Source organism: Martes martes (genome assembly GCF_963455335.1).
Source record: "Martes martes genome assembly, chromosome: 7".
NCBI classification, from domain to species: domain Eukaryota; kingdom Metazoa; phylum Chordata; class Mammalia; order Carnivora; family Mustelidae; genus Martes; species Martes martes.
In genome coordinates, this window is record NC_137894.1 from 47657878 (window position 1) to 47675614 (window position 17737).

At 37.9% G+C, this 17737-nt stretch overlaps 1 protein-coding gene across 9 annotated transcripts in view; it reads left to right on the forward strand.

The window, feature by feature from the left end:
• MAP2K5 (mitogen-activated protein kinase kinase 5) overlaps positions 1–17737 on the forward strand; it is a 258142-nt gene that overhangs the window by 79206 nt on the left and 161199 nt on the right. For all 9 annotated transcript variants that reach the window (XM_080807862.1, XM_080807858.1, XM_080807865.1 and 6 more), the window contains exons 9-11: positions 7684–7723; positions 15933–16001; positions 16102–16183. In XM_080807862.1, coding sequence (XP_080663988.1) covers positions 7684–7723; positions 15933–16001; positions 16102–16183 — 191 coding nt within the window. The remainder of the gene's footprint in view (positions 1–7683; positions 7724–15932; positions 16002–16101; positions 16184–17737) is intronic.

The window sequence follows — 17737 nt, forward strand, 5'->3', positions numbered from 1 at the left end:
GTCATTTTGTCCAGATAAGAATATATGAAGGAGCAAATAAAATACTAAAAGGGTGGCAAAGACCCCAGGAAAATGAGCTTTAACCAAATCAGAAGAGACCCCAAATCATGGGGGGGGAGAAAGGGTATAAAAAGAAGTTCAGGAAAAAAAAAATTAAAAAAAAAGAAAAGAAATTTTAAAAAATATAAAAAAGAAAAAATTATATATATTAGACTGGTGACTAGAACAGGGTCACCCACTTAATTTTGGGAGTATTTTGGTCTCTTTGAAAAAACTACCTCCCAAAATTTTAAAGAATGAAAAACGCATATAAGGGTAAACACAACGAAGGGATGGAATACGCCTAGAAAGATGAAAAAAAAAATTTTTTTTTTTTTATATTTCTAAAAAAGGGTTTGATAAAGTAAGTTGGTTGGGAGAATAAAGAAAAAGAAAGTGGAGAGATTTTGCTTGGGCTGGAAACTAGAAAAAGCCCGGAGCTAGATTTATTGTATATTTTGATCTATTAGAAGAAGTTGTACCCCAACTTTTTTAGAAGGAAAAACCCTACGTGTATACAAAAAATAAAGTTAGATACAATGAAGGATAAAATATGACTATAATAATGAAGATTCAAAAAAGATTACTATTTTTTTTTTATGAAAGGTACTGTTAAGATAAACTAGTTTAAAAATGTTAAAAGAGGAAAGGGTAAAAGTTAAAAAAAATGTAGAAGAAAAAAAATTAAATTAAAAAAAATTAACTGCAAGACTAAGGAATCATGGGGAGAAAGCCATGAATTCCATGTTTTGCTTTCTCCTCCTCTGGAATTCTGCTGTTCTCCTTGGTACATGAACTTGGTCCTGGCTGAATTTCTTGTTGATCTTCTGGGGGAGGGGCCTATTATACTGAGTCTCAAGTGTCTTTGCCCCAGGTGGAATTGCACCACCCTTACCAGGGGCCGGGCTAAGTAATCCACTGGGGCTTGCTCTCGGGAGCTTTTGTTCCCTGAATGCTTTCCGTAGAGTTCCAGAGGACAGGAATGAAAATGGCTGCCTCCCAATCTCCGGCCTGGAGGAGCTGAGAGCTCGGGGCCCCACTCCTCAGTGCGCCCTCAGAGTAAAGCGCTCAATCACTCTGTCTCCCTGGTCTCCCGCCGTGCTCTGAGCTCACCCAGCCTGCGACCGGTTCAAGGTAACCCCGAGCTGAGAGCTCACTCCTTGGCTCTGTCTCTGTAGCTGGCTTCCCCGCTCTAATACCTGCGAGCTCTGCAACACTCAGACACCCCTGATCCTTCTGTGACCCCGTGGGACGCTGACCCTGCGTGGGCTTCACCCCAGTTTAGCCTCTGGAGCGATGTCCCTCAGTGGAGCAGACTTTTAAAAGTCCTGATTTTTTGTTCCATTGGAGCTGGCCCCTCCCACCGCGGTCTATCTTCCCGTCGCTTTGGATTCACTTCTCCACCGGTCCTTCCTTTCAGAAAGTGGTCGATTTTCTGTTTCTAGAATTGTTGCTGTTCTTCTCTTCGGTCTCCTGTTGGATTTTTAGGTGTTCGCAATGGATTGATAAGCTATCTAGCTGATCTCCTGCTACCTGATGCAGTCTCAGCCTGCTACTTCTCCGCCATCTTCCCGGTATATAGATTTTTTTAAAGGTAGTTTATATTAATAATAATTAACAACAGCTTTCCTGTTAATCCAAGGAGAATGAAAATTAGGCTTCTCATTTAGCAACAGTGATGGTCAGGTGTTTTCTGCTGAGATGAACACCAGATGTGGCACTTACGACACCTGTCTGCAGTATAAATAAGTTTTGGCAAGAGCTAACCATGGTGAGACCCCGAATCTTGGTATAGCTATAGCCTTTCAGATGACTGATTCTTTGTATTCAACAAGTTGGCTCATCATGAAATAATAGAACTTGAATTTCTTAACTGAAAATTACACAGCGCAGCCTTCTGCCAGTCTTCATTATGAAAGCTTTATTAGCCTTCATTTGTAGAGCACACAGTCTGACTCTTAAAAGCATAGAGAGAGCTCTTTCAGTCAGTTTTATCATGTTTTACTTGTAAACCACCTAGCTACCCTGAAAACTTCCTCAGATCCTGACATTACTGCATGTTTACTGTGCGCCAGGCCCTGTGCTCAGTGCTCTACCTACGTCATCTCATTGAATCCTCACAACTCTATCACGTAAGGACTGAAACCCCCTTTCCAGACTTGAGATATGATGAGGTTTTCTAATAGTTCAGGTTCACGTCAGGAAGGGGTAGAGCTGGAACATGCAAAAGAATGAAACTGGACCATTCTCTTTCATCATACACAAAAATAAACTCAAAATGGATTAAGGACCTAAAATCCTTAAAGAGAGCACAGGCAGTAATTTCTCTGACATTGGCCATAGTGACATTTTTCCAGCTATGTCTCCTGTGGCAATGGAAACAAAAACAAAAATAAACTTTATTGAAACTAGATCAAAATTAAAAGCTTCTGCACAGCAAAGGAAACAATCAACAAAACTAAAAGGCAATCTATAGAATGGGAGAAGATTTTTGCAAATGACAGATTCAATAAAGGGTTAATATCCAAAATATATAAAGAACTTATACAATTGAACACCCAAAAACCAAATAATCAATTTTAAAATGGACAGAAGACATGAACATTTTTCCAGGGACAACATCCAGGTGGCCAAGAGACATATGAAAAGATGCTCAACATCACTCACTGTCAGGAAAATGCAAATCAAAACCACAATGAAGGGGTGCCTGGGTGGCTTAGTGGGTTACAAGCCTCTGCCTTCGGCCCAGGTCATGATCCCAGGGTCCTGGGACCGAGCCCCGCATTGGGCTCTCTGCCCAGCAAGGAGTTTGTTTCCCCCCCACCTCGGCCTGCCTCTCTGCCTGCTTGTGATCTCTGTCTGTCAAATAATCAAATAAAATCTTAAAAAACAACAACAACACCACCACAATGAGGTATTGCCTCATACCTGTCGGAGTGGCTAAAATCAATACAAGAAAAACAAGTTTGGGCAAGAATATAGACAAAAAGGAGCCCTCTTGCACTGTTGATGGGAATGCAAACAGCTGCAGCCACAATGGGAGACAGTAGGGATATTCCTCGAAAAGTTAAAAACAGAACTACCCTACAATCTAGGAATCACACTACTAGGTATCTACCCGAGGAATACAAATACCCAAGGAATACAAAAATAGTAATCCAAAACGATACCCACACCTGATGTTTATAATGCCATTATTCCCAATAGCCAAGATATGGAATAGCCCAAGTGTCCATCGATTGATGAATGGATAAAGATGTGGTATATATACACAATGGAATATTACTCAGCCATAAAGAAGAATGAAATCTTGTCATTTGCAACAACATGGATGGAGCTAGAGAGTATAATGCTAAGAAAATAAGAAAAAGACAAATACCTTATGAGTTCACTCATGTGTTGAATTTAAGAAACAAAAGAAATGAGCAAAGCGGGGGGTGGGGAAAGAGAAGCAAACCAAGAAACAGACCCTTAACTGTAGAGAACAAACTAGTTCTTATCAGAGCGGAGGTAAGGAGGTGGGTTAAATAGATGATGGCGATTAAGTAGTGTACGCATCATGAGCACCAGGTGTTGTTTGGAAATGTTGAATCACTGTATTGTATGCCTGAAACTAATGTTAACTAACTGGAATTTAAATAAAAACTTAAAAAAAAGAAGTGGTGGCAGAACTGCGATCAGAACCTGAGCAATGACTTAGAAACTACACCCTGTGCTCTTCTGCCTCCCATGATAGATTAGCAGTACTTGCCTGGGAAGACTCAGATGTGATGGCCCTAAGCCTGATGGAAATAGTTAGCATCTTTGTAAGTGTTTTTTTTTTTTAAGATTTTATTTATTTATTTGATAGAGATCACAAGTAGGCAGAGAGGTAGGCAGAGAGGTAGGCAGAGAAGGGGGTGGGAAGCAGGCTGCCAAGCAGAGAGCCCGATGCGGGGCTTGATCCTAGGACCCTGAGATCATGACCCGAGCCAAAGGCAGAGGCTTTAACACATTGAGCCACCCAGGCGCCCCTTTCTTTGTAAATTTTGAATTAAGTATTTCCCTGACCTGCAGTTAAGAAAACTTAAACATCACCGTATATTTCCTTAAGGCCCTAAAATATATGTATTGTGCCACAGTTCCAGTCTTGGCCTTGTCACTGACTGTAAGTTTGGACAAATTCTTTAAGCCTGGCTTTTGGGTGTTTACAATGTAAAAAGTAGGGATTAGATTAGATAATTCTCTGTATGACTTATGAGCACAATAAATTATCTGATGCTGTACAAAAAAATTAAAGGTCGATACCAACTTTTTGTCCACTCATCTAAAACCTTTTGTTCCAAATGAAAAAAGAATTTAAGAAAATATGGATAGTAAGTGTTCCCCTCTTTTACTCATTTTCTTGGTATTTTAAATACTCAAAAAATTTATACCAGGCTATTGGTTCATGACATCCTAAAGTGTATATGTTGTGTGCTCAATTTTAAGGGCTGAGACTATTCCCAGAAGGTCTGTGCTGGTCACAAACAAAGCAGAACACTCAAGGACTCAGCACTAAAAATATCACATAAAAATGCTTCCTTCATGCACTCATTGGAACAGGTAATTACTGTGGCAACAATAAACTAATTTGAAGTGTTAGCTGTTAATTAAGACAATGCAGAGGTGTATGGTTGTCCTTTGGTGTAACCAGAGCCTCCATTCAGACTGCATTAATCACTTCATAGTTAATGTGTTGGGGAAGGTCAAGACAATTGAGATGCAGTACCCATTGAAAGTAAACAAATTCTTTTCTCCAGGTAGAATGCCATTTGCAAAGTTAAGGGACACTGTGGACTCATGCCGGGCCTTGCCTTTGTCATCCACTTCTCCTTGATGATTAAATGTTACACGGGTACTGTCATTGCAGTGTAAACCAAACCTCAGAGCGTCTTTATTGCTCGAAATCGAACCCAAACTTCCACGGATGAATTAGCGTGCGTCATAATTAAATCATCAAGCCTCTCCCTTTTAATTCACCTGGAAATAGGAGACCTTTCTTTTGGAAAAGACGTCAGCTTTCTTGACAAGCTTATTAAGTTGCCAAACTATCCAATATGGTATACACATTAGACTATCTTCTGGTCATCTCCTTATCACTGCTGTTGATCTCAAATGTCCAGGTGTTGCTTGTTGTCCAAAGTAACACCACTATTCTTTTTGCTAATTTTGAATCCCTGTGTATGCATTCAACATACACAACAATATGTTTTATTTTCGTATTTCAGTCCTGGGTTAGGAATTCTAATATACAACATTTTTAAAAGTTGAAATTGGAAGAATTTATGGTGTACAGGGGGAAAATAATATATCATTAAATCTTACATATTGTATTAGCTATATTTGCATAGAATAAGGTTATTAACTCCCTTCAGATCACATTTCAGTTTAGCTTAGTCCAACAACTTCTCTGTCAGGCAGTGAGAAAAATAGTGTTAGTCATTATGTACCAGTATATTATATGAGCTCAGATACATCGTGAATCAAATCATGACCTGAAATGTAGTGTCACATTATAAAAGTCTGGTATTAACATACATACATACAACATACAATTAAATGGTAACTTGTTCTGAAACCAGTATAATATGGGGATTCCATTTATAAAATGTATACCACTTTATGTAAAGTATAAAAATTTTTTAAATAATTTAAGTTTTATAATTCTATTAGTATTTAATATACTAGGGAGGTTGATATTTAGAGAAAATCTTTAGACATCTTACAGATTAAAAAAACTTCAGTAACGTGAACAGTCACCACTTAGTTTTTATAATCTTGCCTTTCTTTAAATGTGATATTCTTGAATTAATTTATAATTAATTGTTAAAAGCTAAGTTTACCTTACATAGTTAGCTTGATCTTTATATACTCAAAAAGGAAAAGCAGAACACATTTCTTTTAACACTAATATATATAGTATTTACATATATGTATACATATATATATATATATTTCTAGCCTTACCTAAATTTATAACATTTTATATGTGAAAAGTTACACATACTTGCAGGCCTTTAATAACTAAACCATTTCTATAAGTTGGTCACTTAAAAAACACTTGTCAGTGATTGTGAAAACTGTAAATTTGCTAAAAAATCATTGAATTACGTACTTCATTGAATCTTACATATGTAATTGCACCTCAGTAAAGCTGTTAAAAAATTTGTCAGAGCAACCAGAGATTTCTTCCAAAACAACAGGGAGTGATGTTTTCTTTTTGATAATAGGAGAATATATGTTTTGTTTTTATTTTAAGAAATGGGCAGGGACACCTGGGTGGCTCATTTGTTAAGCGTCTGCCTTTGGCTCAGGTAGTGATCCCAGTGTCCTGGGATCAAGCCCACATTGGGCTCTCTGCTCGGCGGGGAGTCTGCTTCTCTCTCTCTCTCTCTGCTCTTCTACCTGCTTGTGCTCCCTCTCATTCTCTCTCTCTCTTTCAAATAAATAAATAAATAATGTTTAAAAAAAGAAAGAAAGAAATGGGCAGTTTTTCCTACCAAATTATTGCCAAGTCATCATTGGGAGCCTGATAAATGTATTTCGCAACTCAACAGGTAAAAGGGAATTCCCAAGAAGCTAACTTCCATTTGCACCCCCACATCTTCCCCACGCGATCACATCTTAACACAGCTGGGTGAGAGGAAGAACACTCTGCTTTTGGCTGATGTGCAAGTCTGTACTTTTATAGACTTACAGTAACAGTGCTTGTTGATTTTGTGTGGTTTGTCTAGACATTTTTATATAAGCCAGATTGTCCCTGGATAATGGTCAGAATGTATGGTCCTTGCAGAAGTTGTATAGAAGGCCACGTGTCATTTAAACACAAAGGGTCTTAATGAGAAGTAATGGTATCTTATTTCTGCAAACCTTACTCCCTTACTCTTTTTCATAAATGAATGTATTTCTGTTCCTTGATTTAAACTGTAGTTATTTCCCTGTATCCGATCATTTGAGCTTGTCTCTTTTCTAAAGCTTTTTTAATTTTGAGAGATGCCAGCTTTAGGAAAAGATGAACCACATACTTGAGCCTGATAAGTCTGTGATCTCTTATGTGAATTTTTATCTTAAGCCATAGCTAATTCTGAGTGTTCTGAGATTCTTTTGATGAAATGTAGGGATATAGTGTATCTGTTTCTATAATTGAAGGAAACAAAAGGAAAACTGCCCACTTTATATGGCTCTATACAGTGCTTAGCAGAAGACTTCAGAAGATCCTCCCTACTCCCAACACACACACACAGTGCTGGTCAGTTGTAAGGGTCTGGAGTCAGAAGAGGTCTGGGTTTGAGGTCTAGTTCTGCCACTTACTGACTTCGTGGTGTTGGGAAAACTGGTTAGCTTCTCTGCACCCCAGGGCTCTCCATCTATAAAAGGAGGATAATAATATCAGCATTACCTCAGAAGGTTACTTTAAGGTAATGTATGATGAGTCACTGTGTAAACCATGGAGCTCAATAGAAATATTGAAATGAAATATGAATTGCTAATGTTATTAGTGTTCTTTGAAAGTATCATATATCCCATCGCTACAGATATGTTCAGATTCACATTGACGTCCTTAACCATTCTGCAGATTGTTTAGTATCCCAAGTGATTTTGTTATTTTTTTCCTTCCCATAGAGCATATCATGTCCCGAGTGGGAAAATATTAGCTGTAAAGGTAAGTGCTGGATAAATTTTATGAAATTCATGAAGTTCTTTTCTTTTTAAAGATTTTATTTTATTTTATTTTTATTTTATTTTATTTATCTGAGAGAGAGTGAGAGAGAGGGAGGGGGAAGGGGTAGAGGAAGAAACAGGCTCCCTGCTGAACTGGGAGCCCGACTCTGGACTCAATCGATCCCAGGACTCTGAGATCATGACCTGAGCCAAAGGCAGTTGCTTAACGACTGAGCCACCCAGGCATCCTGAAATTCATGAAGTTCTTGGTGCTCACTACTTTCTTTTCCCCTGTTAGCTTGAGTCACAGGTATTGTGAAAGAAGAGATGGAATGGTTTAAGTGTTGGATGGTAGGTTATGGAAGCTATGGTCCTGTTGTGATATTCAGCTCCCAACTCTCTCACAGGGTACCTTCAGCCCTAAAGCACTGCTTTCCCATCTATTGAGTTATTTGTTCCTTTAGATATCATAACTCTTAGATTGTTGCCATTAAAATATTTAAAGACAGTCAACTTTAGTTTATTCACACCAAGAGAAGAGAGCACTCCTATAAATCATCTACAAAACTTAACTATTTGGCCTTGCAAGTGCATTATAATTTCTCATAATTTCATACATTTTGAATTATGTCTAAGCTAGGCTAATATTAAAATTCTTGTGCATGATTATTTAGTTGGGTATGGCAAGGTGCTAACAGCTGTTTCTGGAAAGGATTAAAAGCAATTTTAAAGGAAGACACATTTTAAAAAGAGCTGTTAAGGTAGAGACTTTGAAAAATGAAAACAGTAGGTATTTACAGATACACTATCTACTAGACCTGAACTTAAACTGAACTTTAGAGAGAGGACTATATATCACTTTATATCCCTAGATTCTATAAAATTTATAAAACATACTAGATGCTTAAACTGAGTTGAGGGAATGATTTAAGAGTAGTTATGACTGTTGCATTTAAACTTTATCTGAGTTGATTGAATGAATGATTAAAGAGTAGATACAATTAGGCATGCCTAGGTGGCTCAGTTGGTTAAGCATCTGACTCTTTGTTTTGGCTTGTGTCATGATCTCAAGGTCTTGAGATCAAGCCCCACTTCATTTTCCCCAGTCCATATGGAGTCTGCTTGAGATTCTCTCTCCCTCTGCCCCTCCTGCTCGTGCTCTTTCTCTTTTTCTCTCTAAAATGAATGAATAAATCTTAAAAAATAAAAATAAACATCTTACTTAGCCCTGAGCTTCTTGGCAGCCAAGGCAAAACTTATTTAACTTATTTAACAGTAACTTATTTAACATGTAACTTATTTAACAGTCCTACTCTGGAGAGTAGAGAGAAAGAAATGTGCCATTTCTTCAAAACAGACTTTTTTTGTTTGTTTGTTTTTTGTTTTAATTAAATCTTAGCAGAAATTTATTTCAAATAAAAAGACACAACAGACTATAAGAAAAGGCTATATCAGTCTCTTTTTTTCTCTTAGTCTTTTTTTCTCTCTTTAATGGTTCATTTTTGGATAGTTTCTCTTGTCAAATACTCAGGTTTTTGTCCACATTGTCTAATCTGCTGTTAATGTTGTTTGTTGTATTTTTCATTTCAGACACTGTACTTTTTATCCCTAGAAGTTTATGTGTCTTTTTTACATCTTCCACGTCTTTACTTAACATGCTCAATTTTCCTTCTGTCTTCTTGAATATATGTAATGTAGTTACGGAGTATGAGGAATATGATTAACTGAATTAATGGTTTTGTCTATTAATTCCATCAGATATAGCATTTGGGGTCAGTTTTGACTGATTGCTTTTTTCCCCCTCATTTTGGTTGTATTTTCTTATTTTTTTTAGAGATTTATTTTTATTTATTTTAGAGAGAGAGTGAGCAGGTAGGGAGAGGGGCAGAGGGAGAAAGAATCCTGAAGCAGACTCTACACTGAGCGCAGAGCCTGACTCGGGATTCGATCCCCGGACTCTGAGATCATGACCTGAGCTGAAATCAGGAGTCAGCCCCTTAAGCTACTGAGCCACCCAGGTGCCCAGTATTTTCTTATTTTTTTAAAAATCTTACCATTAAGATTGGATGCTAGTCATGCATCATAGACACTAGATTTTTTTTTTTTTTTGCATTCCTATAAATATTCTTGCGTTTATTCTGAGATGCTGTTTAGTGACTTTGAAACAGTTTGATCCTTTCAAGACTTGCTTTTAAGCTTTATTAGTTGGGACCAGCCCAGTGGTTAGTCGGGAACTAATTTACCCCACTCAATTAAGGCAGCTGTCTTCTCTATATTCTACCAGTGCTCTGACAGTTATGAGGTTTTCCCCCTCCCTTGTGGGAACACAGACTCCTTCTACTTAGTGTGAGATCTGGAGATTGTTTCCTCTGGTCCTTTCTGGTGGCTCTTTCCTTGCCCTCACATGGTTTCCTGACATCCAGGTACTGATTGATCATTAATCAGCTGAAGACTCCAGGGGCCCCTAGGCAGATCCCTGGAGCCCCCTCCCTTTGGCCTTCTGCCAAGGAACTCTCGCTGCCTTGGCTTCCTCAGACCCCCAGTTCCATCTCATCAGCATAGGGAGATGACTGAGCTTTGCCTGGAATTTCCACCCTGCACAGAAGCCTGCACACTCTCCAGTTGGTAAACTAGACAATCATAGGGCCCCTCTTACTTGTTTTCCATGTCTCAAGGACCATTGTCCTTGTTTTAACTGTTGTTAATGTCTGGACGCCTGTTAATCTTTCTGGGTTCGGTTTTGTTTGGTTTTGTTTTGGACTTCTTCCTTTCTTGTCACCACTCTAGTCCAGGTGCTTGTTTTGTCTCTTGTCAGACACTGAACCGCGTTTAAAGTGTTCTCTCAAAAGTGGAAGCTACCATTTATTGATCATTTATACTGTCCTAATAGGCACTCTGTGGACCCTTTCCTCATTTAATTATGAATTAATAAATAGCTTGCTGAAGGTCCCACAACCAGTAGAACTAGAATTTGAAGTCAGGCAAGTCTTGCCCCAAGTTCATGCTCTCAAACTGCGTACCATATTGCTGCTCACTATCCTTAGATCTGCCTTCCCGGAGCATAGTTCTGGTCCCGTCTCCTCCCGTCTCACAAGTCTTCCAGGGCTCTACATTACTCCCAAATAAACTGAAAACTCTGTGGACTGAAACTCAGGATCTTCCACAGTATGTCATCAGCCTGCTTTTTATAGCATTATCTCATGTGTCTGAATGCTGTGCTGCTTTTAAGTTGAACTCATTGCTTTATCTGAACCCAGGTACTTTCACACTCCAACACTTTGATTCACGTCTTTTTCTCTAATTAGAATGCCTTCACCCATGTCTCTACCTATCAAAATTCTTAACACCCTTCAAGGGTCAGCTCCAAAGCCCACTCCTCTATTGAACTCACATAGATAAATCCTGTCACATATGGTCTGTCTATCACTCACTCACTTTTTCCTTTGAACCTCTCTAGAATTCTCCGTATGTGTTTCTTATGGATGTTACCACATACTGCCTTGTATTTTGCTATTAATATACGTGTGCATTCTCTCCTTACATTGAAATCTCTTTGTAAGTAGAGAACATATCTTATTTATCTTCTTGTCTTACTCATGGAATCATGCAGAACCTTGCATTTGGCCCTACATAGAGGATTGCATGTAATAACTAGATGTTCAGCACATAATTTGTTGAATGACTGAATAAATAAATTTCATTCTTTGATTTGTTCTTCATTCATTCATCTTTTGAAGCAGCGTCTTGAAAGCAGGTTCAGCTCACATACAAAATAAACCACAGTGTTCTTTGTATGGACCATTGCTCTCACCCAGAGTAGCTCTTAGTGTGTGTGTGTATGTGTGTGTGTGTGTGTGTGTGTATGGGTGAAATGAAAGGTTAAGAGTTAGAAGTGCATTTGATCTTTTCCTGACCCTCTCCTGACTTTTGTGTGACTTCAAGCATGTCACTTGAACCTCTCCATGACCTCAGCTGTGCAGTGGGGCTGCCTCATGTCACAGAGGGATTGCGAAGAGCAGCAAATCACAGTCCTTGTCTAAACAGAATCACCTGCAGGGCTCTGATGCCCACATAGAATGATGAGGGAAATTTAATTTCCCAAGCCAAGTGGTCAGTTGGACCAACACTTTGAATGTCTGTGGGAGCAATTAGATGACAGTCTTTGAAAATCCATTCCTTTTCTCTTCCTACTCAAAATATTTCTATTTTTTGTATTTCTAAATGTTCTTACTTTTTTTAGACTAACAAAAGAATATTGTAGTGTTTCCCCTTCAAAGGTGGGAAAACATCATTTCCAATATTTTTTCTTTTTTCTGATATTTTAAAAAGACTAGAAATACCTTGGGTTTTTATTTTATACCAGTGAATTTAGAAAAATTTCTACCTTCAAGAGAACATTTTGGAAAATGCTAACCAAAGATAACTGTTTGATAATGACTAACTCATGAAATGTGTTTCTAACTCGCTTTATTGGGGGGCAGGGGTGGAGGTAAGCGAGACAGTTGCAAACAGGTAGAGCAGAAAACAAAAATACTGTTAGCCATCTTGGCAAACAGAGCCTTTTTATTTCATTAATGTATTCTATAAAATCTTTCAAAGTACAGCCTAATAGATTTCCTATTATTTTTTATTTTCTAATTGGGAAAAAGTCACCTAAGAGGAAATTTCTTAGCTTGTATATAGCATGTGCTGATTATCATTCTTTGACTGCTTTGGGTTTCTCCTGCTTTTAAACTAGCATTTAAATGGACCATTTGATTAATCATTTGTATACTGACTGTAATCCTCCCAAATTTCCTTTCTGAGTTGTACATACTGTAAAAGACAATTATGTCGCCACAGATTAAATAAGCGAATTAAAACAGAATAGAGGCTTAATTTGACCTGTGATTTTGCTCTCCTTCCCTTTAGTGGAGCGTGTGCCACTCCAGCAAATAAATGAAGTCATCCATGACAGCTTGTGATGAATTGCCGTATTTATACTGTATATTTTAATAGCCTCACACTAATTTAAATTGAGCACAGAGTAAATTATAATTCAGTCACTTGACTGCTTATATTTAACTTGACAACTCATCCTTATTTGTCCTGGAGGTGTAGTAGAGAGCAGCAAAAACGCACCCAGGTACTTTAGCTTCTCACTTAACCCTTTCTACCTGAAATCCTTCATGTGCAGATTCTCTCCAGTTTGAAAAAGGGAGCTCTTCCTTAGGGGAAAAAAATCACAATAATAATGAAGACTCGAGGAATCCACACTTTCCTTGTACTTTAAAAAAATATTGGAATTTGCCAGGCTTTTTTCCATTGCTTTCAAATAAGGAATTGGACTTATTTTTAGTAGTTAAAAGCTCTATCCCAGGAATGCCCAAGGGAAAGAAAATTAACCTTGTACCTACAAGTCTCCCAGAAAATGGAAGAGCATTTCTGTAGAGTTATTTTAAGGTGAATTTTACATTCCCTCTTAAGTTCCAGAAAGTACTTTATTCACTTTTACACCATTATGGGATCTCCACTATTCTGAACCATAAGTGATACCAAGGTTGATCCAGACACACTGGAATGCAGTGGGTTGGCCCCACAAATACAGTATTACTTGCTACATTTTAGGTCAGTGTGGCACTTTTATTTATTTTGGTGTTTTTGCCTTCAGTGTTAAATTCAGTGGTAGAAATCAAGCAGCCTCCTTCCTGTCTAGAAACAGCTTCTTATTTAGAAGATTATGGTTGTAAGGAGCACTGTAATTAAATCCCACATCACTTCATGGGCACTGCTATAAGAAAGATCCTGCGTGGGATGCTGGGTGTAGGGGTGGGGGACCAGGCAAAGATGGCCGAGACTCAGTTCTTGCCTTTGTGGGGCTTACAGCTGCTTTACTCTCTAGGCTTGTGGTTTTAGTAGATAGGCATGAATGCCACAGCTGAATGTGAGAAGGCATAATATTAAGGGCCAGAGCTAGAGATAAATTCTGGTAGAGGGCTTTGGGTCTGGCTTCATGGAGGTGGTAGTGGCATTCAGGCTGGGTCCAAAAGATGAGAAAGGTTTTTATGATTAGTAACTGTGGGGTGGAGTGAGGAAGCATACCTCAAGTGGGGGGAACATTAGAAGCAAAGACTGAAAGTGGGGAAAGCACAGGACCTGTGTGTGGGCCACCGGTACAAAGCACCCAGTTTCTGCATGGGTGGTATGGGGTGAGCATGGCTGTCTTTCATATCATCTGGCTTCACATGACAGTTGGGTTTGTGGTGGGGAGAGTGGGAAAAGGAGTTGGAATAACTAGATTGTGGAAGAATTCTTTGAATGTCATGCTAGAGTTTTAATGTTATGCTAGGCTGTGGGCACCTAATTAAGGTGCTTGATCCAAGGGAATAATAGGTTTACAGCCAGTACTGTGGGGTTAATGGCAAGGTGTTGGCTCACCATGTGGAATCCTGTCATTCTGGAAGGGGGACCTGGAGATGCAGTATGTCTCAGTAGTCATACAGAGTACTGAATAAATGGCATTTTCGAAACCTTAGATAAATGGTTCTCAACCTTACTGTGGGCTAGAAATCAGGTGAAGAGTTTTTTACAAATATTAAGATGTGGGCCCAACCCAAGATGGATTCCATTCTTCTGGGAGTAAGGCCTATACACCAGGATTTGTTAAAAGTACCTTCATGTATTGATATAAATACCTTCATATAAAAGTAATTATAACATGAAGCCAGGGTTGAGAATGACTGCTCTGAGGTAAATAATAAGTTCATTCCTTTTAGTAGTTTTTTTTGGGGTGAAAGAGTCCCTGTACTTGACATAGTGGTGTGAATAGTTTTGATATTATATGGCATGGAATTGAAACAACACTAGACGAATTTATTTTGTTGCTGAGTTTTATACAGGAACAAAAATGTAAGTGAATATTGTTGGCAAATGACTATTGATCGGGAGCAATGTTTAAATGCTTCTCGGCAGTTTTGTGTTACACTTACAATCTAGTTTAGTGAGAGCTTTTATAAATAACCCTAAAGCAAAAACTCTTGATAGAAACCGGCCATGCCTTTTCCCCCCACTTTCCCCTCCCCCAAGTGGATGTCAGTACCATAAAATGTGTGTTTTAGAATTATCCTTTTCTTTCCTTGCTCTGTCAGCAGTTTTCAATTCATAATTTATGGGTTTTTTTTTTCCCAGTGTGAGTGCATATATTCTGAGGTTGTAATACAAAATGTGGTTCAGTGTTGGATGGTGTATAACCGCGCTATCATGGTAATCATGAATGTTAAGTTTTTTCCTAGAAATGTCAAGAGCCAGAAACTCTGCCACAAATCTTAAAAATTATCTTTTACCTATTTTATTCTCAGCACTGTCTTTTTTAAGTAAAAACAATTTCCCTTGAATTCGCTTCACTGAACTATTGAGTAAAATTTGAACAGTTAATGGTCTCCTTTCTTAAGAAACAAGTGTTTGAAATTACTTTATTCTAAGTAAGCTTGTAAATTGTTTTACATTTCCATGTTACCAATCTTCCTCAGTGGTTGATACTTCAAGGAAAAACTGTAAACCACCAGGACATTCTAAGAGGCATCTGGAAATCAGGGAGGGACCTTGACATTGCCAGGCTGTGTGGCTTCTCAGCACCTTGGTTTCCTCCTTTAAAACAAGAGAATTAGATGAAATCATTTCTGTGGCTCCTTCAAGCTCCAGCATTTTATTATAGTATTAGCAAAGGAACATGACTTTGAAAGATATAAAAAGGTGACATGTCTTTAAAACTCCTTATTTCCACATAGTGAAAAAAAACCTACTTTAGTGTTATTTTTACTCCTTATCCTCTCTGCTAGTGTCTGAATTATAAGACATTTTTTTTTTTTTAAATGGTTTCAGGGTCATTCCTTTCTTCCTTTTCTGGAAATAACCAGTGTGGCCAAAATAGGGTGTATAAATTAAGGGTGTTATAACTTAACTGACTTTTAAAGCCATTAATACTGACCTTTGAGACCTGGCTTTTTCCTTGGTCCCATCAATCACTTCTGTACCACCTCCCCCAATACAAAGGGTTAGGCAGATGTGAGTACAGTTTGTATTCCTGGGGGTTATAGTAGTGGAGAGGAAAAAAGGGGGCAATGAAGAGAGGAAAAAACGTATTTTTTCCTTTTTATATTTCATAGTGAGTATAGCTATACTTAATTTAAAGGTGAATGTATGTGTAAATGTTGATTCCTTTGTGTATTTAGGTCATACTACTAGATATTACACTGGAACTTCAGAAGCAAATTATGTCTGAATTGGAAATTCTTTATAAGGTAATCTTTTCTTGGGCATTTTCTCTCATAAAGCATCTTACGGTATTGGCTTGCAGGTTTGTTTGCTTTTTTAACTACCTTTGTCTTATTTTTGTTACAGTGTGATTCATCATATATCATAGGGTTTTATGGTGCATTTTTCGTAGAAAACAGGATTTCAATATGTACAGAATTCATGGATGGTGAGTTTTCCCTATTATAATACTTTAAAAATGATTTGGGAGGTAGCATACTTTAAAACCTGGTTCTGATATAGATGTCAAGTAGAATTAAAAATAATTAAAATATACTAATAATTATCTCCTTTATACTCTAAAACATCTCAGTGTTAGAGGTTCCTGGTGTTAAATATTTACAGCTGAGCTATAATTTCAAGAATGTAATTTCATTTACTTTTATTGAAAATTTAAATAGAACAGATTAAATGCTGGTCTAATCGGTGGTTTGATATTTGATTCTTCCCTACAATCTGTCTTTACTTGCAAAACAGATGTTCTGTTCTTTTAATGTTTCAATAGCCAAAACAGATTTTCTTTTAAAGAAATCTATTAACCCAATGTCCTGTGTCTTTTAGAAAGAAATCGGTTCTTAATTGCAAGATAAGAAATTGTTTTTCAACACAGCTGTTTAGCCAAGATGTGTTTAGTTTTCTTTGTACTCTAGCCCTTTCCTTTCATCTGTATTTTTCATTCATTTCTATGTTGGTAACTCTTTCTTGATCTGAATATTTTGGCAAAATGCAGATTCCTTGGTACCCTATTCCTGAAATGATGTCGTCATTGTTATTTACTCATTTTAAATCAAAGCAGTCTTTAGATTTTACATATTCAGGTTTTCAGTGTCTAGCGCATTAACTCAACTTTCGGGGCACCTGGGTGGCTCAGTGATTTAAAGCCTCTGCCTTCAGCTCAGGTCATGATCCCAGGGTCCTGGGATCAAGCCCCACGTTGGGCTCTCTGCTCAGCGGGGAGCCTGCTTCCCTGCCTCTCTCAGCCTGCCTCTCTGCCTACTTGTGATCTCTGTCTGTCAAATAAATAAATAAATAAAATCTTAAAAAAAAAAAACTCGACTTTTTTTTTACTCAGTTCATTTGGGGGATTCTCAGTCTATCACTAAAGCAACTAGTTCGTGCATTGCAGGACTTTTTAACAAGCCAACATTGGTACCTTGCTACTATAATAAGGTATATCATGTGTCCTAAATTCAGTTTCATTAAAATATGTATTTATTGAGATGGCATATTTAATCACCATACAACTCACCATTTTGACATACACAATTCAGTGGTTTTGAATATATTCACAAGGTTGTGCCACCTCACCATCACTAATTCCAAAACATTTTGATCACCCCAGAAACAATCTCCTTGGCTGTTAGCAGCCTTCGCTCTTCCCTCTTTCCTCTAGTCTGTGGCAACAACTAATCTACTTTCCGTCTCCAGATTTCCTTATTTTGGACTTCTTATGTAAATGGAACCATGCAGCAGGTGGCCTTTGTGCCTTCCTTCTTATACTTAGGTTTATCCATGTTGTAGCATGTATCAGTATTTTATCCCTTTTTATGGCCAAATAATAATCCATTGTGCGGACCTACCACATTTCACTCATTCATGCATCAGTTGATGGGCACTTGGGATGTTTCCACTTTGGGGCTGTTACGAATAATGCTGCTCTGTGCATTTGTGTACAAGTTTTTGTGTGGACATACGTTTTCAGTTCTCTTGAGTGTGTAGATCT